Here is a 24,836-nt window from a genome sequence, read left to right on the forward strand (position 1 = left end):
GGAATAGGGTGTAGTGACTACTGTTGACCAGGGCCCTATAGGGAATAGGGTGTAGTACTACTGTTGACCAGGGCCCTATAGGGTGTAGTGCTACTGTTGACCAGGGCCCTATAGGGAATAGGGTGTAGTACTACTGTTGACCAGGGCCCTATAGGGAATAGGGTGTAGTGCTACTGTTAACCAGGGCCCTATAGGGAATAGGGTGTAGGACTACTGTTGACCAGGGCCCTATAGGGAATAGGGTGTAGTACTACTGTTGACCAGGGCCCTATAGGGAATAGGGTGTAGTACTACTGTTGACCAGGGCCCTTTAGGGAATAGGGTGTAGGACTACTGTTGACCAGGGCCCTATAGGGAATAGGGTGTACTACTGTTGACTGGGGAATAGGGTGTAGTACTACTGTTGACCAGGGCCCTATAGGGAATAGGGTGTAGTACTACTGGGGAATAGGGTGTAGTACTGCTGTTGACCAGGGCCCTGTAGGGAATAGGGTGTAGTACTACTGTTGACCAGGGCCCTATAGGGAATAGGGTATAGTACTACTGGGGAATAAGGTGTAGTACTAATGTTGACCAGGGCCCTGTAGGGAATATGGTATAGTACTACTGGGGAATAGGGTATAGTACTGCTGTTGACCAGGGCCCTGTAGGGAATAGGGTGTAGTACTGCTGTTGACAGGGCCCTATAGGGAATAAGGTTTAGTGCTACTGTTGACCAGGGCCCTATAGGGAATAGTTTGTCACTTGGGAAGCATCCCGTCTTGAAATAGCAGAACTTACATCGTTGGTGAGGTTGACTAGTAGGATCTGATTGGCCATAGTCTGAATCAGACCCATGCTTGCCAGTTGGTCCACGGTCAACTACAGAGATAGAATCAATAATTAATAGCTGTGCTCCATAGGCAAGGAGCATAACAGGAAGTAATAGCTGTGCTCCATAGGCAAGGAGCATAACAGGAAGTAATAGCTGTGTTCCATAGGCAAGGAGCATAACAGGAAGTAATAGCTGTGCTCCATAGGCAAGGAGCATAACAGGAAGTAATAGCTGTGTTCCATAGGCAAGGAGCATAACAGGAAGTAATAGCTGTGCTCCATAGGCAAGGAGCGTAACAGGAAGTAATAGCTGTGCTCCATAGGCAAGGAGCATAACAGGAAGTAATAGCTGTGCTCCATAGGCAAGGAGCATAACAGGAAGTAATAGCTGTGTTCCATAGGCAAGGAGCATAACAGGAAGTAATAGCTGTGCTCCATAGGCAAGGAGCATAACAGGAAGTAATAGCTGTGCTCCATAGGCAAGGAGCATAACAGGAAGTAATAGCTGTGATCCATGGGCAAGGAGCATAACAGGAAGTAATAGCTGTGTTCCATAGGCAAGGAGCATAACAGGAAGTAATAGATGTGCTCCATAGGCAAGGAGCATAACAGGAAGTAATAGCTGTGTTCGACTCAGTAACTCCTAATCAAATGTATTTAGTGCAGGGGTCCAATGCTAGTTTAACTGGAAACTGGAATCCATCACTCACTGTGGTAGTGTTAATGTTTTAAACGTGTCTGTTTGAGTGGAGCCCATTTTAAAAGGTGCATTCAGCAAGATGTCCTCATCAACAACGTGACAAGTTTTGTACAATTTTGTAAATTGGTTTTTCACGTCGGATATCGGGGTTCAGATCCCACCTGTAACATCTAAAGTGGTTTTCATGCTGGAGACCGGGGGTTCAGATCCCACCTGTAACATCTAAAGTGGTTTTCCATGCTGGAGATCGGAGGTTCAGATCCCACCTGTAACATCTAAAGTGGTTTTCCATGCTGGAGATCGGAGGTTCAGATCCCACCTGTAACATCTAAAGTGGTTTTCCATGCTGGGGTTCAGATCCCACCTGTAACATCTAAAGTGGTTTTCCATGCTGGAGATCGGAGGTTCAGATCCCACCTGTAACATCTAAAGTGGTTTTCCATGCTGGAGATCGGAGTTTCAGATCCCACCTGTAACATCTAAAGTGGTTTTCATGCTGGAGATCGGAGGTTCAGATCCCACCTGTAACATCTAAAGTGGTTTTCCATGCTGGAGATCGGAGGTTCAGATCCCACCTGTAACATCTAAAGTGGTTTTCCATGCTGGGGTTCAGATCCCACCTGTAACATCTAAAGTGGTTTTCCATGCTGGAGACCGGGGGTTCAGATCCCACCTGTAACATCTAAAGTGGTTTTCCATGCTGGAGACCGGGGGTTCAGATCCCACCTGTAACATGTAAAGTGGTTTTCCATGCTGGAGAGGGGGTTCAGATCCCACCTGTAACATCTAAAGTGGTTTTCCATGCTGGGTCACTGGGAGATCGGAGGTTCAGATCCCACCTGTAACATCTAAAGTGGTTTTCCATGCTGGGGTTCAGAATCCCACCTGTAACATCTAAAGTGGTTTTCCATGCTGGGAATTCTGTAGATCCCACCTGTAACATCTAAAGTGGTTTTCCATGCTGGGAACCTGGGGTCAGATCCCACCTGTAACATCTAAAGTGGTTTTCCATGCTGGGGTTCAGATCCCACCTGTAACATCTAAAGTGGTTTTCATGCTGGGACCGGGGTTCAGATCCCACCTGTAACATCTAAAGTGGTTTTCATGCTGGGACCGGGGTTCAGGGATCCCACCTGTAACATGTAAAGTGGTTTTCATGCTGGAGACCGGGGGTTCAGATCCCACCTGTAACATCTAAAGTGGTTTTCCATGCTGGAGACCGGGGGTTCAGATCCCACCTGTAACATGAGCTCTTGTAACATGTGGTAAAAGTGCTTACCGCAGCCTGGGAGTAGATATGTTGTTTCAGTAGCTCTTGAAGCTTGTTCTGGGCCTTCAGAGGGGGAGAACAGAGTTCTACATTGAACAGTTTCACACTGGGAATACTGTAGGGTCACTGGGAATACTGTAGGGTCACTGGGAATACTGTAGGGTCACTGGGAATACTGTAGGGTCACTGGGAATACTGTAGGGTCACTGGGAATACTGTAGGGTCACTGGGAATACTGTAGGGTCACTGGGAATACTGTAGGGTCACTGGGAATACTGTAGGGTCACTGGGAATACTGTAGGGTCACTGGGAATACTATAGGGTCACTGGGAATACTGTAGGGTCACTGGGAATACTGTAGGTTCACTGGGAATACTGTAGGTTCACTGGGAATACTGTAGGTTCACTGGGAATACTGTAGGTTCACTGGGAATACTGTAGGGTCACTGGGAATACTGTAGGTTCACTGGGAATACTGTAGGGTCACTGGGAATACTGTAGGTTCACTGGGAATACTGTAGGGTCACTGGGAATACTGTAGGGTCACTGGGAATACTGTAGGGTCACTGGGAATACTGTAGGTTCACTGGGAATACTGTAGGGTCACTGGGAATACTGTAGGGTCACTGGGAATACTGTAGGTTCACTGGGAATACTGTAGGGTCACTGGGAATACTGTAGGGTCACTGGGAATACTGTAGGGTCACTGGGAATACTGTAGGGTCACTGGGAATACTGTAGGGTCACTGGGAATACTGTAGGGTCACTGGGATATCACTAGTATTCACATCACATTCACATCATATTACTGGATATTAAAATCTGCGTCCCAAATGACACCATATTACCTTTATATTGTTTTACTTTTGAAAATAGTATATATAGTATAATATAGCATCGACAGTAGTAGTAAATGACAGCCTATATATCAATATATACAGTGCATTTGAAAAGTATTCAGACCCTTCACTTTTTCCACATTTTGTTACGATACAGCCTTATTCTAAAATAGATAAAATTGTGTTTTTCCCCTCAATCTACACACAATACACCATAATGACAAAGCAAAAACACGTTTAGACATTTTTGCTCATTTATAAAATAAAATAAACTGAAATAAGTTTTCAGACCCTTTACTCAGTACTTTGTTAAAGCGCATTTGGCAGCGATTACAGCCTTGAGATGTCTCGAGCCTCAAGCTCTGTCAGGCTGGATGGGGTGCAGTGCTGCACAGCTATTTTCAGGTCTCTCCAACGATGTTTGAGCTCTGGCTGGGCCATTCAAGGACATTCAGAGACCTGTCCCGAAGCCACTGCTGCGTTGTATTGGCTGTGTGATTAGGGTTGTTGTCCTGTTGGAAGGTTAACCTTCGCCCCAGGCTGAGGTCCTGAGCGCTCTGGAGCAGGATTTCATCAAGGATCTCTCTGTACTTTGCTCCCGACATCCTTCTCTCGATCCTGACTAGTCTCTCAGTCCCTAAGGCTGAAAAACATCCCCACAGCATGATGCTGCCACCACCATGCTTCAGGTTTCCTCCAGATGTGACGCTTGGCATTCAGGCCAAAAAGGTCAATCTTGGTTTCATCAGACCAGAGAATCTTTTTTCTCATGGTCTGAGTCCTTTAGGTGCCTTTTTGCAAACTCCAGGTGTGCTGTCATGTGCCTTTTACTGAGGAGTGGCTTCAGTCTGGCCACTCTACCATAAAGGCCTGATTGGTGGAGATGGTTGTCCTTCTGGAAGGTTCTCCCATCTCCACAGAGGAACACTGGAGCTCCGTCAGAGTGAACATCGAGTTCTTGGTCACCTCCCTGACCCAGGTCCTTCTCCCCCCAATTTCTCAGTTTGGCCGGGCGGCCAGCTCTACGAAGAGTCTTGGTGGTTCCAAACTTCTTCCATTGAAGAATGATGGAGGCCACTGTGTTCTTGGGGACCTTCAATTCTGCAAACATTTTTTGGTACACTCGTGGCTTAGTTTTTGCTCTGACATGCACTGTCGACTGTGGGACCTTATATAGACAGGTGTGCACCTTTTGTGGGATCCTGTATTTGACATTATAGCCATTACCATATATATGATTAAATTTGATCTGATGTTGGTTGTGTGAAGTATCTGCATTTGTGCACTTGAGCATCATCATGAGAGTAAACAACTGCTTGCTACATCTACTTGCCTGTTTGTGTGTGTGTGACAAGAACTGAGTAACATGGTGCGACCTGCATGTTGCAAAACTGTAGATAACAGCCCAGCAGATGCTTTGTCCTTGTGTTGGTATGTAACAATATTGAGCACATGGTGTGACTTGCTGTATCTTACAAAATTGTGATATGGAAGGGGTGGTCATCACGAGGTTTAACTGAGATGGAAAAATACTGAACAACACAATAGCAGGAACTGAGCAACTGTTCTAACTAGGGGGTGATACCAGAACAGTAAGGATCTATACATCGACGGAGGGAGGACTCCAAGAGGCGGGGACCAGCCTGAGCGCCTGCGATAGGCTGAGCAAGTCTAAACCACGCCCAGCCTCTACTGTGATAGGCTAAAAAAACGGGTTGGAACAATATCTATCACAGTATAAGAACACTGTTTACATACATCTTGTCAGTTCTCTGTTCTGCCCTGCGTGGTATTACAGTGAGCCCGTATATATGAAAGTTGCATTTGCCATTTATTACTTAGCTAATAAAAAATACATAGTATACTATCGGTGACTCATTGTTATATTTATCCTGATACCAGATTCGAATTTACGCAATTCTAACACTTTCCAAATCATGTCCAATTATTTGAATTTACCACAGGTGGATTCCAATCAAGTTGTAGAAACATCTCAAGGATGATCAATGGAAACAGGATTCACCTGAGCTCAATTTCTCATAGCAAAGGGTGTTAATACTTACGTAAATAACGTATATCTGTTTTTTATTTTTAATACATTTGCAAAAAAATTCTAAAAATAATTTTTCACTTTGTCATTATGGGGTATGGTGATGTCATTATGGGGTATTGTGATGTCATTATGGGATATTGTGATGTCATTATGGGGTATTGTGATGTCATTATGGGATATTGTGATGTCATTATGGGGTATTGTGATGTCATTATGGGGTATTGTGATATTGTGATGTCATTATGGGGTATTGTGATGTCATTATGGGATATTGTGATGTCATTATGGGGTATTGTGATGTCATTATGGGGTATTGTGATGTCATTATGGGGTATTGTGATGTCATTATGGGGTATTGTGATGTCATTATGGGGTATTGTGTGTAGATTGATGAGGGAAACCATTATTTAATTGATTTTAGAATAAGGCTGTAACTTAACAAAATGTTGGAAAAGGGAAAGGGTCTGAACAATTTCCGAATGCACTGTACAGCAGTACACGGTAGTACTCACGTGGTACAGCATGCATGTATATAGTATAGTATTAGTACTCACATGGAACAGCATATATATCAGCCTGCCGTCTCTGAACTTGTCCACAGCATCGTTGGTCGGGACGAACACAGTGAGAGGACCAGGACCTCTCAGAGGCAGAGTAGTCCCACAGTTCTGAAAGACAGACAGACAGACAGACAGACAGACAGACAGACAGACAGACAGACAGACAGACAGACAGACAGACAGATATTGATCAAAGCATGCATTATCATGCTCTCTACAATGTAAATATTTGTCGTTCTGCCCCTGAGCAAGGCAGTTGTCGAATTAAGGCAGTCTCCCGCACCTCTCTGATTCAGAGAGTTAAATGCGCTTAAACACATTTTAGTTGAATGCATTCTATCTATCTATCTATCTATCTATCTATCTATCTATCTATCTATCTATCTATCTATCTATCTATCTATCTATCTATCTATCTATCTATCTATCTATCTATCTACCTACCCCCAAACTGGTATTTATTTATTTATCTTGCTCCTTTGCACCCCAGTATCTCTACTTGTACATCCATCTTCTGCCGATCTACCATTCCAGTGTTTAATTGCTATATTGTAATTACTTCGCCACCATGGCCTATTTATTTCCTTAACTTACCTCATTTGCATTCACTGTATATAGACTTTTTGTTTTCTTTTGTTCTACTGTATTATTGACTGATTGATTGATTGTTTATTCCATATGTAACTCTGTGTTGTTGCTTGTGTCGAATTGCTACGCTTTATCTTGGCCAGGTCGCAGTTGCAAATGACAACTTGTTCTCAACTAGCCTACCTGGTTAAATGAAGGTGAAATAAAAAAATAACCTAGCAAGAGAATGCTGTTGTACAACTGACTAGGTAACCCCCTTTCCCTTTCTCTATAACCAGTAGAATGCTGTTGTACAACTGACTAGGTATCCCCCTTTCCCTTTCTCTATAACCTAGTAGCAGAATGCTGTTGTACAACTGACTAGGTATCCCCCTTTCCTTTCTCTATAACCTAGTAGCAGAATGCTGTTGTACAACTGACTAGGTATCCCCTTTCCCTTTCTCTATAACCAGCAGAATGCTGTTGTACAACTGACTAGGTAACCCCCTTTCCCTTTCTCTATAACCAGTAGAATGCTGTTGTACAACTGACTAGGTATCCCCCTTTCCCTTTCTCTATAACCTAGTAGCAGAATGCTGTTGTACAACTGACTAGGTAACCCCCTTTCCCTTTCTCTATAACCTAGTAGCAGAATGCTGTTGTACAACTGACTAGGTAACCCCCTTTCCCTTTCTCTATAACCAGCAGAATGCTGTTGTACAACTGACTAGGTAACCCCCTTTCCCTTTCTCTATAACCAGCAGAATGCTGTTGTACAACTGACTAGGTATCCCCCTTTCCCTTTCTGTTGTACAACTGACTAGGTATCTATAACCAGCAGAATGCTGTTGTACAACTGACTAGGTATCCCCCTTTCCCTTTCTCTATAACCTAGTAGCAGAATGCTGTTGTACAACTGACTAGGTATCCCCCTTTCCCTTTCTCTATAACCAGCAGAATGCTGTTGTACAACTGACTAGGTAACCCCCTTTCCCTTTCTCTATAACCAGTAGAATGCTGTTGTACAACTGACTAGGTAACCCCCTTTCCCTTTCTCTATAACCAGCAGAATGCTGTTGTACAACTGACTAGGTAACCCCCTTTCCCTTTCTCTATAACCAGCAGAATGCTGTTGTACAACTGACTAGGTAACCCCCTTTCCCTTTCTCTATAACCAGCAGAATGCTGTTGTACAACTGACTAGATATCCCCCTTTCCCTTTCTCTATACCCCCCCTTTGCTTTAAGAAGCATTTAAGAACAGTCCAATACGTAGGTAAAGTACATCAGAAGGAATACCACCATGGCCTGTATTCATAGTAGGATGATCTAGGATCAGTTTATCGTTTCACATCATAATAAATCAGATGTCATGGACATGGAGGGACCTGATCATAGATCAGCACTCCTACTCTGAGACTCTTAGTGAATATGAACACTTGAAACAAAACATTTGGTGAAAAAAGATTAGAGGCCACTCACGTCCACCAGCGAGAGGAAGCGGTTGTATTTCTCATCCTTTGTCAGGATCTCCCCGATGGTCTTATCAGCAAACTTGAAGTGAGAGAACGATCAGTCATTATCATCGAAAGAGTTTGATAGAGGGCACATCTTTGTAGCTTTGCCATAATGGCTCCTGTGTCCTGCGCATCTGAGGGATATCTTCATTTTAAAGTAGTTAATTTCTTCTTCTTCTACTAATTTTGTGAGTTTATTGACAGCCTGTTAACAAACTGTAAGGTTGCATACTACCACCTAGAGTTATGGAATGTTTTCTCGTGAGCATAATTCATGGACTGATCCCTCCTGTTGACCTTGATAGAATTACATGATCCTTCCTTAACCCATACCGTAGAAAGTCCCAGCCAATTGGCTACTTCAAAATGGTGAAAGTCCTCAATTGTACTGTTTTGTGAAAATTGGGCCCTCTATGCAACTCTATGGTGTCATCCAATCACAAGTGGTAGCTTAGTATAATGCTATGATAGTGTTTCTTCATCCTGGCTCTGGGGACCCAAAGGAGTGCACATTTTGGTTTTTGTCCTAACACTACACAGCTGATTACACTAATAAAAGTCTTAATGATGAGTTGATTATTTGAATCAGGTGTTAAGTGCTGTGGGCAAAAACTAAAATGTGCCCCCCAGGACCAGGATTTAAAAACACTACGCAAAGGAAAACCAGCAGTAGAGCGGACCTCTGGGCTGAGATGTACTACTCATTCTAATAACATGGTAACACCTGCTCGTCCTTTGGGCTGTCAGGGAGGATATTCCTGGGTATGATCGGCTGGTCGATGATATGGATAACCCCATTGGCTGCTGGGATGTCCTGCTGGATGACTGAGTAGAGAGTCTCAGGAGACTTCACCAACATGAATTGCTGTCAAACAACACAAAACACATTGTGGGTGGGACCAAACCCAATGGGGGTGGGACCAAACACATTGGGGGGTGGGACCAAACATATTGGGGGTGGGACCAAACACATTGGGGGTGGGACCAAACACATTGGGGGTGGGACCAAACACATTGGGGGTGGGACCAAACCCATTGGGGGTGGGACCAAACACATTGGGGGTGGGACCAAACCCATTGGGGGTGGGACCAAACACATTGGGGGTGGGACCAAACACATTGGGGGTGGGACCAAACCCATTGGGGGTGGGACCAAACACATTGGGGGTGGGACCAAACACATTGGGGGTGGGACCAAACACATTGGGGGTGGGACCAAACACATTGGGGGTGGGACCAAACACACGTAAACTGCATTCTAAAATATCATTTAGGGTTGCAAAATTCCTGTAACTTCCCAGGTTTTCCAGAAATCCCTGTTGGAGGATTATCGGATTTCCTGCTTATTCCCTTTCTGATTCCAGGAATATTCCAACTGGGAAAACCTATACAGCATTTTGCGACCTTACCCAAAGCATTCAATATTCAATATTCAGAATGCTTTAAAATCTGGAGAAAAGTCACAGAGATCTAGTTTATCCTGTCGATGAAAGATTATTGAAACATATGATTTGAACCAAGATATGAAACATATGATTTGAACCAAGATATGAAAGTTATGATGTGCTTAGACATACAGATGAAGGAGAATATAGCATTTCCTTCACCTTATTGGGCTTGAACCTGAGTTGTATTCAGCTTATTGGGTTTGAACCTGAGTTGTATTCAGCTTATTGGGTTTGAACCTGAGTTGTAGTCACTTTATTGTGCTTGAACCTGAGTTGTAGTCACCTTATTGGGCTTGAACCTGAGTTGTAGTCACCTTATTGGGTTTGAACCTGAGTTGTAGTCACCTTATTGGGCTTGAACCTGAGTTGTAGTCACCTTATTGGGTTTGAACCTGAGTTGTATTCAGCTTATTGGGTTTGAACCTGAGTTGTAGTCACCTTATTGGGCTTGAACCTGAGTTGTAGTCACCTTATTGGGCTTGAACCTGAGTTGTAGTCACCTTATTGGGTTTGAACCTGAGTTGTAGTCACCTTATTGGGCTTGAACCTGAGTTGTAGTCACCTTATTGGGTTTGAACCTGAGTTGTAGTCACCTTATTGGGTTTGAACCTGAGTTGTAGTCACCTTATTGTGCTTGAACCTGAGTTGTAGTCACCTTATTGGGCTTGAACCTGAGTTGTAGTCACCTTATTGGGCTTGAACCTGAGTTGTAGTCCACTTGCAGTATAGACGTCGGTTCTATCCAGGCTTTTATACAGGTACTGACCCCTCACCAGGTAACGTTGACACGCAGACTCGTCGGTCACGCCCTGAGGAGGATGGACAACAGGACAGGAGTCAGGAACCTGGGCTGCATCTCTAATGGTGCCACTAAGGCTGCAACATTCCAGTCATTTTCCTCAAATTCACTGGTTTTCCAAAAATCCTGGTTGAAGGATTCACAATTTTCCTAGTCATTCCCTTTTAAACCCAGAAATCTTGCAACCAGGATTCCTGGAAAGTCATGGAATTTTGTACACAATTATACACCCCATGTACACATTTATACACACCTAGTACACATTTATACACACCTAGTACACATTTATACACACCTAGTACACATTTATACACACCTAGTACACATTTATACACACCTAGTACACATTTATTTATACACCCCTAGTACACATTTATACACACCTAGTACACATTTATACACACCTAGTACACATTTATACACCCCGAGTACACATTTATACACACCTAGTACACATTTATACACACCTAGTACACATTTATACACACCTAGTACACATTTATACACACCTAGTACACATTTATACACACCTAGTACACAATTATACACCCATAGTACACATTTATACACCCCGAGTACACATTTATACACACCTAGTACACATGTATACACACCTAGTACACATTTATACACACCTAGTACACAATTATACACCAATAGTACACATTTATACACCCCGAGTACACATTTATACACACCTAGTACACATTTATACACACCTAGTACACATTTATACACACCTAGTACACATTTATACACACCTAGTACACATTTATACACCCCTAGTACACATTTATACACACCTAGTACACATTTATACACCCCTAGTACACATTTATACACACCTAGTACACATTTATACACACCTAGTACACATTTATACACCCCTGGTACACATTTATACACAGCTAGTACACATTTATACACCCCTAGTACACATTTATACACACCTAGTACACATTTATACACACCTAGTACACATTTATACACCCCTAGTACACATGTATTTCTTGCTAACACTTTAGCTGAAGAGAGCATAAGCTTGGGATGCAACTCTGGCCTGTTCAAATCTGATCGTGCTTAAGCTGTCTGGTTACCATGAGGCAGAGGAGTGGACTAAAGCATTGATGCTGTTGTAGCCCTGAACTAGCTCACCCGATTGACCTATTAAAGGGATTGGTGATTAGCTTGTAGAATCAGCTGTGCTAGATCTGAAACAGTTCTAATTACAGGGAACGGCTGGGGGTCCTGAGGAGAGGTCTGATAATCCCCAGACAGGGAACGGCTGGGGATCCTGGGGAGAGGTTTGATAATCCCTGGACAGGGAACGGCTGGGGGTCCTGGGGAGAGGTTTGATGACCCCTGGACAGGGAACGGCTGGGGATCCTGGGGAGAGGTTTGATAATCCCTGTACAGGGAACGGCTGGGGGTCCTGAGGAGAGGTTTGATAATCCCTGGACAGGGAACGGCTGGGGGTCCTGAGGAGAGGTTTGATAATCCCCTGTACAGGGAACGGCTGGGGGTCCTGAGGAGAGGTTTGATGACCCCTGAACAGGGAACGGCTGGGGGTCCTGAGGAGAGGTTTGATAATCCCTGTACAGGGAACGGCTGGGGGTCCTGAGGAGAGGTTTGATAACCCCTGTACAGGGAACGGCTGGGGGTCCTGAGGAGAGGTTTGATAACCCCCTGGACAGGGAACGGCTGGGGGACCTGGGGAGAGGTCTGATAATCCCTGGACAGGGAACGGCTGGGGGTCCTGGGGAGAGGTCTGATAACCCCTGGACAGGGAACGGCTGGGGGTCCTGAGGAGAGGTTTGATGACCCCTGGACAGGGAACGGCTGGGGGTCCTGAGGAGAGGTTTGATAATCCCTGGACAGGGAACGGCTGGGGGTCCTGAGGAGAGGTTTGATAATCCCCTGTACAGGGAACGGCTGGGGGTCCTGAGGAGAGGTTTGATAATCCCCAGGACAGGGAACGGCTGGGGGTCCTGAGGAGAGGTTTGATGACCCCTGGACAGGGAACGGCTGGGGGTCCTGAGGAGAGGTCTGATAATCCCCAGGACAGGGAATGGCTGGGGGTCCTGAGGAGAGGTTTGATGACCCCTGGACAGGGAACGGCTGGGGGTCCTGAGGAGAGGTTTGATAATCCCCTGTACAGGGAACGGCTGGGGGTCCTGAGGAGAGGTTTGATAATCCCCGGACAGGGAACGGCTGGGGGTCCTGAGGAGTGGTTTGATAATCCCTGTACAGGGAACGGCTGGGGGTCCTGGGGAGAGGTTTGATAACCCCTGGACAGGGAACGGCTGGGGGTCCTGAGGAGAGGTTTGATAATCCCCGGACAGGGAACGGCTGGGGGTCCTGAGGAGTGGTTTGATGACCCCTGGACAGGGAACGGCTGGGGATCCTGAGGAGAGGTCTGATAATCCCTGTACAGGGAACGGCTGGGGGTCCTGGGGAGAGGTTTGATGACCCCTGGACAGGGAACGGCTGGGGATCCTGGGGAGAGGTTTGATGATCCCTGGACAGGGAACGGCTGGGGGTCCTGGGGAGAGGTTTGATGACCCCTGGACAGGGAACGGCTGGGGGTCCTGAGGAGAGGTCTGATAATCCCCTGTACAGGGAACGGCTGGGGGTCCTGGGGAGAGGTTTGATAATCCCCTGTACAGGGAACGGCTGGGGGTCCTGGGGAGAGGTCTGATAATCCCCTGGACAGGGAACGGCTGGGGATCCTGGGGAGAGGTCTGATAATCCCCAGACAGGGAACGGCTGGGGGTCCTGAGGAGAGGTCTGATAATCCCCTGTACAGGGAACGGCTGGGGGTCCTGGGGAGAGGTCTGATAATCCCCAGGACAGGGAACGGCTGGGGGTCCTGGGGAGAGGTTTGATAATCCCCTGTACAGGGAACGGCTGGGGGTCCTGGGGAGAGGTCTGATAATCCCCAGACAGGGAACGGCTGGGGATCCTGGGGAGAGGTTTGATAATCCCCTGTACAGGGAACGGCTGGGGGTCCTGGGGAGAGGTCTGATAATCCCCAGGACAGGGAACGGCTGGGGGTCCTGAGGAGAGGTCTGATGACCCCTGGACAGGGAACGGCTGGGGGTCCTGAGGAGAGGTTTGATAATCCCTGGACAGGGAACGGCTGGGGATCCTGGGGAGAGGTTTGATGACCCCTGGACAGGGAACGGCTGGGGGTCCTGAGGAGAGGTTTGATGACCCCTGGGCAGGGAACGGCTGGGGGTCCTGAGGAGAGGTTTGATGACCCCTGGACAGGGAACGGCTGGGGGTCCTGAGGAGAGGTTTGATAATCCCCTGTACAGGGAACGGCTGGGGGTCCTGAGGAGAGGTTTGATAATCCCTGTACAGGGAACGGCTGGGGGTCCTGGGGAGAGGTCTGATAATCCCCAGGACAGGGAAAGGCTGGGGGTCCTGAGGAGAGGTCTGATGACCCCTGGACAGGGAACGGCTGGGGGTCCTGAGGAGAGGTTTGATAATCCCTGGACAGGGAACGGCTGGGGGTCCTGAGGAGAGGTTTGATAATCCCTGGACAGGGAACGGCTGGGGGTCCTGAGGAGAGGTTTGATGACCCCTGGACAGGGAACGGCTGGGGGTCCTGGGGAGAGGTTTGATGACCCCTGGACAGGGAACGGCTGGGGGTCCTGGGGAGAAGTTTGATAATCCCTGGACAGGGAACGGCTGGGGGTCCTGGGGAGAGGTTTGATAATCCCTGGACAGGGAACGGCTGGGGGTCCTGAGGAGAGGTTTGATAATCCCTGGACAGGGAACGGCTGGGGGTCCTGAGGAGAGGTTTGATAATCCCTGGACAGGGAACGGCTGGGGGTCCTGGGGAGAGGTCTGATAATCCCTGTACAGGGAACGGCTGGGGGTCCTGGGGAGTGGTTTGATAATCCCTGGACAGGGAACGGCTGGGGATCCTGGGGAGTGGTTTGATGACCCCTGGACAGGGAACGGCTGGGGGTCCTGAGGAGAGGTTTGATGACCCCTGGACAGGGAACGGCTGGGGGTCCTGAGGAGAGGTTTGATGACCCCTGGACAGGGAACGGCTGGGGGTCCTGAGGAGAGGTTTGATAATCCCCTGGACAGGGAACGGCTGGGGGTCCTGATGAGAGGTCTGATAATCCCCTGGACAGGGAACGGCTGGGGGTCCTGAGGAGATGTTTGATAATCCCTGGACAGGGAACGGCTGGGGGTCCTGAGGAGAGGTTTGATAATCCCTGTACAGGGAACGGCTGGGGGTCCTGGGGAGAGGTCTGATAATCCCCTGGACAGGGAACGGCTGGGGGTCCTGAGGAGAGGTTTGATGACCCCTGGACAGGGAACGGCTGGGGGTCCTGAGGAAAGGTTTGATGACCCCTGGACAGGGAACGGCTGGGGTCCTGAGGAGAGGTTTGATAATCCCTGTACAGGGAACGGCTGGGGGTCCTGGGGAGAGGTCTGATAATCCCTGTACAGGGAACGGCTGGGGGTCCTGGGGAGAGGTCTGATAATCCCTGGACAGGGAACGGCTGGGGGTCCTGAGGAGAGGTTTGATGACCCCTGAACAGGGAACGGCTGGGGGTCCTGAGGAGAGGTTTGATAATCCCTGTACAGGGAACGGCTGGGGGTCCTGGGGAGAGGTCTGATAATCCCCAGGACAGGGAACGGCTGGGGGTCCTGAGGAGAGGTCTGATGACCCCTGGACAGGGAACGGCTGGGGGTCCTGAGGAGAGGTTTGATAATCCCTGGACAGGGAACGGCTGGGGATCCTGGGGAGAGGTTTGATGACCCCTGGACAGGGAACGGCTGGGGGTCCTGAGGAGAGGTTTGATGACCCCTGGGCAGGGAACGGCTGGGGGTCCTGAGGAGAGGTTTGATGACCCCTGGACAGGGAACGGCTGGGGGTCCTGAGGAGAGGTTTGATAATCCCTGTACAGGGAACGGCTGGGGTCCTGAGGAGAGGTTTGATAATCCCTGTACAGGGAACGGCTGGGGGTCCTGGGGAGAGGTCTGATAATCCCCAGGACAGGGAAAGGCTGGGGGTCCTGAGGAGAGGTCTGATGACCCCTGGACAGGGAACGGCTGGGGGTCCTGAGGAGAGGTTTGATAATCCCTGGACAGGGAACGGCTGGGGGTCCTGAGGAGAGGTTTGATAATCCCTGGACAGGGAACGGCTGGGGGTCCTGAGGAGAGGTTTGATGACCCCTGGACAGGGAACGGCTGGGGGTCCTGGGGAGAGGTTTGATGACCCCTGGACAGGGAACGGCTGGGGGTCCTGGGGAGAAGTTTGATAATCCCTGGACAGGGAACGGCTGGGGGTCCTGGGGAGAGGTTTGATAATCCCTGGACAGGGAACGGCTGGGGGTCCTGAGGAGAGGTTTGATAATCCCTGGACAGGGAACGGCTGGGGGTCCTGAGGAGAGGTTTGATAATCCCTGGACAGGGAACGGCTGGGGGTCCTGGGGAGAGGTCTGATAATCCCTGTACAGGGAACGGCTGGGGGTCCTGGGGAGTGGTTTGATAATCCCTGGACAGGGAACGGCTGGGGATCCTGGGGAGTGGTTTGATGACCCCTGGACAGGGAACGGCTGGGGGTCCTGAGGAGAGGTTTGATGACCCCCTGGACAGGGAACGGCTGGGGGTCCTGAGGAGAGGTTTGATGACCCCTGGACAGGGAACGGCTGGGGGTCCTGAGGAGAGGTTTGATAATCCCCTGGACAGGGAACGGCTGGGGGTCCTGATGAGAGGTCTGATAATCCCCTGGACAGGGAACGGCTGGGGGTCCTGAGGAGATGTTTGATAATCCCTGGACAGGGAACGGCTGGGGGTCCTGAGGAGAGGTTTGATAATCCCTGTACAGGGAACGGCTGGGGGTCCTGGGGAGAGGTCTGATAATCCCCTGGACAGGGAACGGCTGGGGGTCCTGAGGAGAGGTTTGATGACCCCTGGACAGGGAACGGCTGGGGGTCCTGAGGAAAGGTTTGATGACCCCTGGACAGGGAACGGCTGGGGTCCTGAGGAGAGGTTTGATAATCCCTGTACAGGGAACGGCTGGGGGTCCTGGGGAGAGGTCTGATAATCCCTGTACAGGGAACGGCTGGGGGTCCTGGGGAGAGGTCTGATAATCCCTGGACAGGGAACGGCTGGGGGTCCTGAGGAGAGGTTTGATGACCCCTGAACAGGGAACGGCTGGGGGTCCTGAGGAGAGGTTTGATAATCCCTGTACAGGGAACGGCTGGGGGTCCTGGGGAGAGGTCTGATAATCCCCTGGACAGGGAACGGCTGGGGGTCCTGGGGAGAGGTTTGATAATCCCCTGGACAGGGAACGGCTGGGGGTCCTGAGGAGAGGTTTGATAATCCCTGGACAGGGAACGGCTGGGGGTCCTGAGGAGAGGTTTGATAATCCCCTGGACAGGGAACGGCTGGGGGTCCTGAGGAGAGGTTTGATAATCCCTGTACAGGGAACGGTTGGGGGTCCTGGGGAGAGGTCTGATAATCCCTGGACAGGGAACGGCTGGGGGTCCTGAGGAGAGGTTTGATAATCCCTGTACAGGGAACGGCTGGGGGTCCTGGGGAGAGGTCTGATAATCCCTGTACAGGGAACGGCTGGGGATCCTGGGGAGAGGTCTGATAATCCCTGTACAGGGAACGGCTGGGGGTCCTGGGGAGAGGTCTGATAATCCCTGGACAGGGAACGGCTGGGGGTCCTGAGGAGAGGTTTGATAATCCCTGTACAGGGAACGGCTGGGGGTCCTGGGGAGAGGTTTGATAATCCCTGGACAGGGAACGGCTGGGGGTCCTGAGGAGAGGTTTGATAATCCCTGGACAGGGAACGGCTGGGGGTCCTGAGGAGAGGTTTGATAATCCCCTGGACAGGGAACGGCTGGGGGTCCTGAGGAGAGGTTTGATAATCCCTGTACAGGGAACGGTTTGGGGTCCTGGGGAGAGGTCTGATAATCCCTGGACAGGGAACGGCTGGGGGTCCTGAGGAGAGGTTTGATAATCCCTGTACAGGGAACGGTTGGGGGTCCTGAGGAGAGGTTTGATAATCCCTGTACAGGGAACGGCTGGTGGTCCTGAGGAGAGGTTTGATAATCCCTGTACAGGGAACGGCTGGGGGTCCTGGGGAGAGGTCTGATAATCCCTGGACAGGGAACGGCTGGGGGTCCTGGGGAGAGGTCTGATAATCCCCTGGACAGGGAACGGCTGGGGGTCCTGGGGAGAGGTTTGATAATCCCCTGGACAGGGAACGGCTGGGGGTCCTGAGGAGAGGTTTGATAATCCCTGGACAGGGAACGGCTGGGGGTCCTGAGGAGAGGTTTGATAATCCCCAAGACATCCCTAAAGCACAGACACATCTGGGATCAGGGTGAGGTTAGTATGATTATCAACCTCTGGGTTAGGTTGTTTGGGTCAGGTTGTTAGGATTAGGTTGTTAGGATTAGGTTGTTAGGGTTAGGTTGTTAGGGTTACGTTATAAGTGTAAGGTTGTTAGGATTAGGTTGTTAGGGTTAGGTTGTTAGGGTTAGGTTGTTAGGGTTACGTTATAAGTGTAAGGTTGTTAGGATTAGGTTGTTAGGGTTAGGTTGTTAGGGTTAGGTTGTTAGGGTTACGTTATAAGGGTTAGGTTGTTATGTTAACTTACTGCTAGAGGCACAATGAGGGACGAAAGAGGGACGAAAGCGGTGAAAGGTCCCTGTTGGCTCATGGTCAGCATACAGTCTCTCACTGAATATAAAGAAAACAGACATTAGTAACCTGCCATTTAACAACAACAATAGCACATATAGGGAGGTTGGGTACCAAATAGCAAGATGGCTCCAGAGAGCTTCCCCTTGTGTGTCCCCTCCCTGTTCAGCTCCACTAGCCGTTCCATCAGGTTGCCATAACAACGGTAGCCATCGCCGATCTGTTGGGCATTACACAAGCACCTGACCGAGGAGAGAGAGAGAGAGAGAGAGAGAGAGAGAGAGAGAGAGAGAGAGAGAGAGAGAGAGAGAGAGAGAGAGAGAGAGAGAGAGAGAGAGAGAGAGAGAAAGAGAGAGGAAGAGAGAGAGAGAGAGAGAGAGAGAAGAGAGAGAGGAAGAGAGAGAGAGGAAGAGAGAGAGAGAGAGAGGAAGAGAGAGAGAGAAGAGAGAGAGAGAGAGAGAGAGAGAGAGAGAGAGAGAGAGAGAGAGAGATAAAGAGAGAGAGAGAGAGATAAAGAGAGAGAGAGAGATAAAGAGAGAGAGAGAGAGAGAGAGAGAGAGAGAGAGAGAGAGAGAGAGAGAGAGAGAGAGAGAGAGAGAGAGAGAGAGATAAAGAGAGAGATAAAGAGAGAGAGAGAGAGAGAGAGAGAGAGAGAGAGAGAGAGAGAGAGAGAGAGAGAGAGAGAGAGAGAGAGAGAGAGAGAGAGAGAGAGAGAGAGAGAGAGAGAGAGAGAGAGAAAAGGAGAGCATTCAATTCAGAGTTAAAATACAGGGGGTCCAGCCCTCCTCCCAGAGAGTAACTGGGTGTTCAGGATTTACAGGGGGTCCAGCCCTCCTCCCAGAGAGTAACTGGGTGTTCAGGATTTACAGGGGGTCCAGCCCTCCTCCCAGAGAGTAACTGGGTGTTCAGGATTTACAGGGGGTCCAGCCCTCCTCCCAGAGAGTAACTGGGTGTTCAGGATTTACAGGGGGTCCAGCCCTCCTCCCAGAGAGCTATTGGGCGTGCATGATTTACAGAGGGGAAATCTTTCTGGGTGTGCAGGGTTTTGCTCCAGCCCTACTCTAACACACCTTGTTCTACTATTTAGCTGCTCATCAGATCCTTGATTAGCTGAATCAGTTGTGTTAGAGCAGGTCTGGAGCAAAACCCTGCAGACCTAGCAGCCCTCCAGGAGGAGAGTTGGCCAGGTCACCCCTGAATTCCAGTAACATTCGTTACAATTCCCATGAGGATTCCCAGATTTCCTTCCCCTTATTCTCTTTCTGATGCCAGTAAACTTCCACCCAGGATTTCTGGAAAATCTGTGATTTTTGGGAAAGTTACCAGAATACTACAACCCTACCTTGGTTACAACATTCTTCTTGTGAGGACAGTGACCAGGACAGTGACCAGGACAGTGACCAGGACAGTGACCAGGACAGTGACCAGGTTTCTAGGTTTCTTTCTAGGTTTCCTGGCCACTGTGCTTCTGTCTCTGCATTGCTTGTTCTTTGGGGTTTTAGGCTGGTTATCTGTAAAGCTCTTTGTGACAAATAACATTTTATAATCTGATAAAATACATTTTGATTGATTGGTTGATTAGTTGGTTGATTGATTGGTTGACCCACCTGGGGTATCCGTCCAGGCCGGTCTCACAGCCGGCGTTGGGGTGGCAGGTTGTGTCATTGCATACATTCTTCAGGGTACAGCCGGAGGACGGGGTAGAGCCCTCCCAACCATGCATACAATCACATCTAGACTGGAAGATCAGATACAGACAGATACAGACATTCAGTTTCCCGTTTATTGGAACACTCACAACGTTCTAGATTCCCTGAACATTCCATCCTTCCAAGAATCTTCCGACCAGGAATTCTGAAAAACTTTTGGATAACTTAGCGGAATTTTGCAAGCCTACACACAGAGTTACACTGGAGTTACACCCTATCCATCCCACTCAACTATACACACAGTTGTGGCTGCTTTGCGTGATGTATTGTTGTCTCTACCTTCTTTCCCTTTGTGCTGTTGTCTGGGCCCAATAATGTTTGTATCATGTTTTGTGCTGCTGTCTGGGCCCAATAATGTTTGTATCATGTTTTGTGCTGCTGTCTGGGCCCAATAATGTTTGTATCATGTTTTGTGCTGCTGTCTGGGCCCAATAATGTTTGTATCATGTTTTGTGCTGCTGTCTGGGCCCAATAATGTTTGTATCATGTTTTGTGCTGTTGTCTGGGCCCAATAATGTTTGTATCATGTTTTGTGCTGCTGTCTGGGCCCAAATGTTTGTAATGTTTGTATCATGTTTGTGCTGCTGTCTGGGCCCAATAATGTTTGTATCATGTTTTGTGCTGCTGTCTGGGCCCAATAATGTTTGTATCATGTTTTGTGCTGCTGTCTGGGCCCAATAATGTTTGTATCATGTTTTGTGCTGTTGTCTGGGCCCAATAATGTTTGTATCATGTTTTGTGCTGCTGTCTGGGCCCAATAATGTTTGTATCATGTTTTGTGCTGCTGTCTGGGCCCAATAATGTTTGTATCATGTTTTGTGCTGCTGTCTGGGCCCAATAATGTTTGTATCATGTTTTGTGCTGCTGTCTGGGCCCAATAATGTTTGTATCATGTTTTGTGCTGCTGTCTGGGCCCAATAATGTTTGTATCATGTTTTGTGCTGCTGTCTGGGCCCAATAATGTTTGTATCATGTTTTGTGCTGCTGTCTGGGCCCAATAATGTTTGTATCATGTTTTGTGCTGTTGTCTGGGCCCAATAATGTTTGTATCATGTTTTGTGCTGCTGTCTGGGCCCAATAATGTTTGTATCATGTTTTGTGCTGCTGTCTGGGCCCAATAATGTTTGTATCATGTTTTGTGCTGCTGTCTGGGCCCAATAATGTTTGTATCATGTTTTGTGCTGCTGTCTGGGCCCAATAATGTTTGTATCATGTTTTGTGCTGTTGTCTGGGCCCAATAATGTTTGTATCATGTTTTGTGCTGCTGTCTGGGCCCAATAATGTTTGTATCATGTTTTGTGCTGCTGTCTGGGCCCAATAATGTTTGTATCATGTTTTGTGCTGTTGTCTGGGCCCAATAATGTTTGTATCATGTTTTGTGCTGCTGTCTGGGCCCAATAATGTTTGTATCATGTTTTGTGCTGCTGTCTGGGCCCAATAATGTTTGTATCATGTTTTGTGCTGCTGTCTGGGCCCAATAATGTTTGTATCATGTTTTGTGCTGTTGTCTGGGCCCAATAATGTTTGTATCATGTTTTGTGCTGCTGTCTGGGCCCAATAATGTTTGTATCATGTTTGTGCTGCTGTCTGGGCCCAAATAATGTTTGTATCATGTTTTTGTGCTGCTGTCTGGGCCCAATAATGTTTGTATCATGTTTTGTGCTGCTGTCTGGGCCCAATAATGTTTGTATCATGTTTTGTGCTGTTGTCTAGGCCCAATAATGTTTGTATCATGTTTTGTGCTGCTGCCTTGTCAAATCAAATCAAATTGTATTTGTCACATGCGCCGAATACAACAGGTGTACAGTGAAATGCTTAAAAGACCTTAACCAACAATGCTTTAAGAAGTTTTAAGACTTATTTTAAATAATTAGTGTTAAGTAAAAAATAAAGGTAAGAAATAATTCAACAGCATCAGTAAAATAAAAAGCAAGGCTATATACAGGGTATTACGGTACAGAGTCAATGTGGAGGCTATATACAGGGTATTACGGTACAGAGTCAATGTGGAGGCTATATACAGTTGGAAACTGGTACAGAGTCAACGTGGAGGCTATATACAGTTGGAAACTGGTACAGAGTCAATCTGGAGGCTATATACAGTTGGAAACCGGTACAGAGTCAATGTGGAGGCTATATACAGGGTATTACGGTACAGAGTCAATGTGGAGGCTATATACAGTTGGAAACTGGTACAGAGTCAACGTGGAGGCTATATACAGTTGGAAACTGGTACAGAGTCAATCTGGAGGCTATATACAGTTGGAAACTGGTACAGAGTCAATGTGGAGGCTATATACAGCTGGAAACCGGTACAGAGTCAATCTGGAGGCTATATACAGGGTATTACGGTACAGAGTCAATGTGGAGGCTATATACAGGGTATTACGGTACAGAGTCAATGTGGAGGCTATATACAGGGTATTACGGTACAGAGTCAATGTGGAGGCTATATACAGTTGGAAACTGGTACAGAGTCAATGTGAAGGCTATATACAGTTGGAAACTGGTACAGAGTCAATGTGGAGGCTATATACAGTTGGAAACCGGTACAGAGTCAATGTGGAGGCTATATACAGTTGGAAACCGGTACAGAGTCAATGTGGAGGCTATATACAGTATATACAGAGTCAATGTGGAGGCTATATACAGTTGGAAACTGGTACAGAGTCAATGTATATACAGAGGTACAGAGTCAATGTGGAGGCTATATACAGTTGGAAACTGGTACAGGTACAGAGTCAATGTGGAGGCTATATACAGTTGGAAACCGGTACAGAGTCAATGTGGAGGCTATATACAGTTGGAAACCGGTACAGAGTCAATGTGGAGGCTATATACAGTTGGAAACCGGTACAGAGTCAATGTGGAGGCTATATACAGTTGGAAACTGGTACAGAGTCAATGTGGAGGCTATATACAGTTGGAAACTGGTACAGAGTCAATGTGGAGGCTATATACAGTTGGAAACTGGTACAGAGTCAATGTGGAGGCTATATACAGTTGGAAACTGGTACAGAGTCAATGTGGAGGCTATATACAGTTGGAAACTGGTACAGAGTCAATGTGGAGGCTATATACAGTTGGAAACCGGTACAGAGTCAATGTGGAGGCTATATACAGTTGGAAACCGGTACAGAGTCAATGTGGAGGCTATATACAGTTGGAAACCGGTACAGAGTCAATGTGGAGGCTATATACAGTTGGAAACCGGTACAGAGTCAATGTGGAGGCTATATACAGTTGGAAACCGGTACAGAGTCAATGTGGAGGCTATATACAGTTGGAAACTGGTACAGAGTCAATGTGGAGGCTATATACAGTTGGAAACTGGTACAGAGTCAATGTGGAGGCTATATACAGTTGGAAACTGGTACAGAGTCAATGTGGAGGCTATATACAGTTGGAAACCGGTACAGAGTCAATGTGGAGACTATATACAGTTGGAAACCGGTACAGAGTCAATGTGGAGGCTATATACAGTTGGAAACCGGTACAGAGTCAATGTGGAGGCTATATACAGTTGGAAACCGGCACCGTTAGTCGAGGTAATTGACGTAATATGTACATGTAGGTAGAGTTAAAGTGACTATGCATAGATAATAAACAGAGAGTAGCAGCAGTGTAAAAGAGGGGTCTGGGTAGCCCTTTGATTAGCTGTTCAGGAGTCTTTTGTCTTGGGGGTAGAAGCTTTTAAGAAACCTTTTGGACCTCGACTTGGTGCGCCGTGTGGAGAGAGAGAGAAGAGAGAACAGGCTATGACTATGTTGTGTTGCTACCATGCTGTGTTGTCATGTGTTGCTACCATGCTGTGTTGACATGTGTTGCTACCATGCTGTGTTGTCATGTGTTGCTACCATGCTGTGTTGTCATGTGTTGCTACCATGCTGTGTTGTCATGTGTTGCTACCATGCTGTGTTGTCATGTGTTGCTACCATGCTGTGTTGACATGTGTTGCTACCATGCTGTGTTGACATGTGTTGCTACCATGCTGTGTTGTCATGTGTTGCTGCCATGCTGTGTTGACATGTGTTGCTACCATGCTGTGTTGTCATGTGTTGCTACCATGCTGTGTTGACATGTGTTGCTACCATGCTGTGTTGTCATGTGTTGCTACCATGCTGTGTTGACATGTGTTGCTACCATGCTGTGTTGACATGTGTTGCTACCATGCTGTGTTGACATGTGTTGCTACCATGCTATGTTGTTGTCGTAGGTTTCTCTTTAAGTAGTGTTGTTGTGTCTCTCTTGTCGTGATGTGTGTTCTATATTTTAATTAAATGTATTTTTAATCCCAGCCCCCGTCCCCGCAGGAGACCTTCTGGTAGGCCGTCATTGTAAATAAGAATTTGTCTTAACTGACTTGCCTAGTTAAGGGATCAGACCCTTAAAAAAAAAATTGCCTTAAATGACGTACCCAAATCTAACTGCCTGTAGTTCAGGACCTAAAGCAAGGATATGCATATTCTTGATACCATTTGAAAAGAGAAAGGCCATAATGTATTATTCCTAGTGTAATTTAGATGTTGGCCACTAGATGGCAGCAGTGTACGCGCAAAGTTTTAGACTGATTCAATGAGCCATTAAATTTCTGTTAAAACATTTGTATCAAGACTGCCTAAATGTGCCTCATTTGTTTATTGATAACTTTTCAAGTTCATAACTGTGCCACTCTCCTCAAACAATAGCATGGTATTATTTCACCGTAATAGCTACTGTAAATTGGATAGTGCAGTTAGATTAACAAGAATTCAAGCTTTCTGCCAATATCAGATATGTCTATGTCCTGGGAAATGTTCTTGTTACTTACAACCTCATCTCATTAGCCTATGTTAGCTTAACCGTCCCGAGGGGGACCCACCAATCCTGTAGAGGTTTA

General features: G+C 47.6%; 1 protein-coding gene and 1 long non-coding RNA gene across 4 annotated transcripts in view; one reads left to right on the forward strand and one right to left on the reverse strand.

The window, feature by feature from the left end:
- stab1 (stabilin 1) overlaps window positions 1–24,836 on the reverse strand; it is a 224,961-nt gene that overhangs the window by 169,515 nt on the left and 30,610 nt on the right. For all 3 annotated transcript variants that reach the window (XM_052526150.1, XM_052526149.1, XM_052526151.1), the window contains exons 8-16: window positions 19,856–19,986; window positions 18,363–18,490; window positions 18,205–18,287; window positions 10,453–10,575; window positions 9,043–9,183; window positions 8,284–8,355; window positions 6,230–6,343; window positions 2,793–2,846; window positions 781–861 (exon numbers count right to left, since the gene is read on the reverse strand). In XM_052526150.1, the coding sequence (XP_052382110.1) occupies window positions 781–861; window positions 2,793–2,846; window positions 6,230–6,343; window positions 8,284–8,355; window positions 9,043–9,183; window positions 10,453–10,575; window positions 18,205–18,287; window positions 18,363–18,490; window positions 19,856–19,986 (927 nt within the window). The remainder of the gene's footprint in view (window positions 1–780; window positions 862–2,792; window positions 2,847–6,229; window positions 6,344–8,283; window positions 8,356–9,042; window positions 9,184–10,452; window positions 10,576–18,204; window positions 18,288–18,362; window positions 18,491–19,855; window positions 19,987–24,836) is intronic.
- LOC127931991 (uncharacterized) lies at window positions 7,047–7,825 on the forward strand. The gene is made up of 3 exons (XR_008143456.1): window positions 7,047–7,127; window positions 7,302–7,589; window positions 7,727–7,825. It is a non-coding gene; the product is annotated as an uncharacterized LOC127931991 (long non-coding RNA).

This window comes from Oncorhynchus keta, chromosome 10 (genome assembly GCF_023373465.1).
Source record: "Oncorhynchus keta strain PuntledgeMale-10-30-2019 chromosome 10, Oket_V2, whole genome shotgun sequence".
NCBI classification, from domain to species: domain Eukaryota; kingdom Metazoa; phylum Chordata; class Actinopteri; order Salmoniformes; family Salmonidae; genus Oncorhynchus; species Oncorhynchus keta.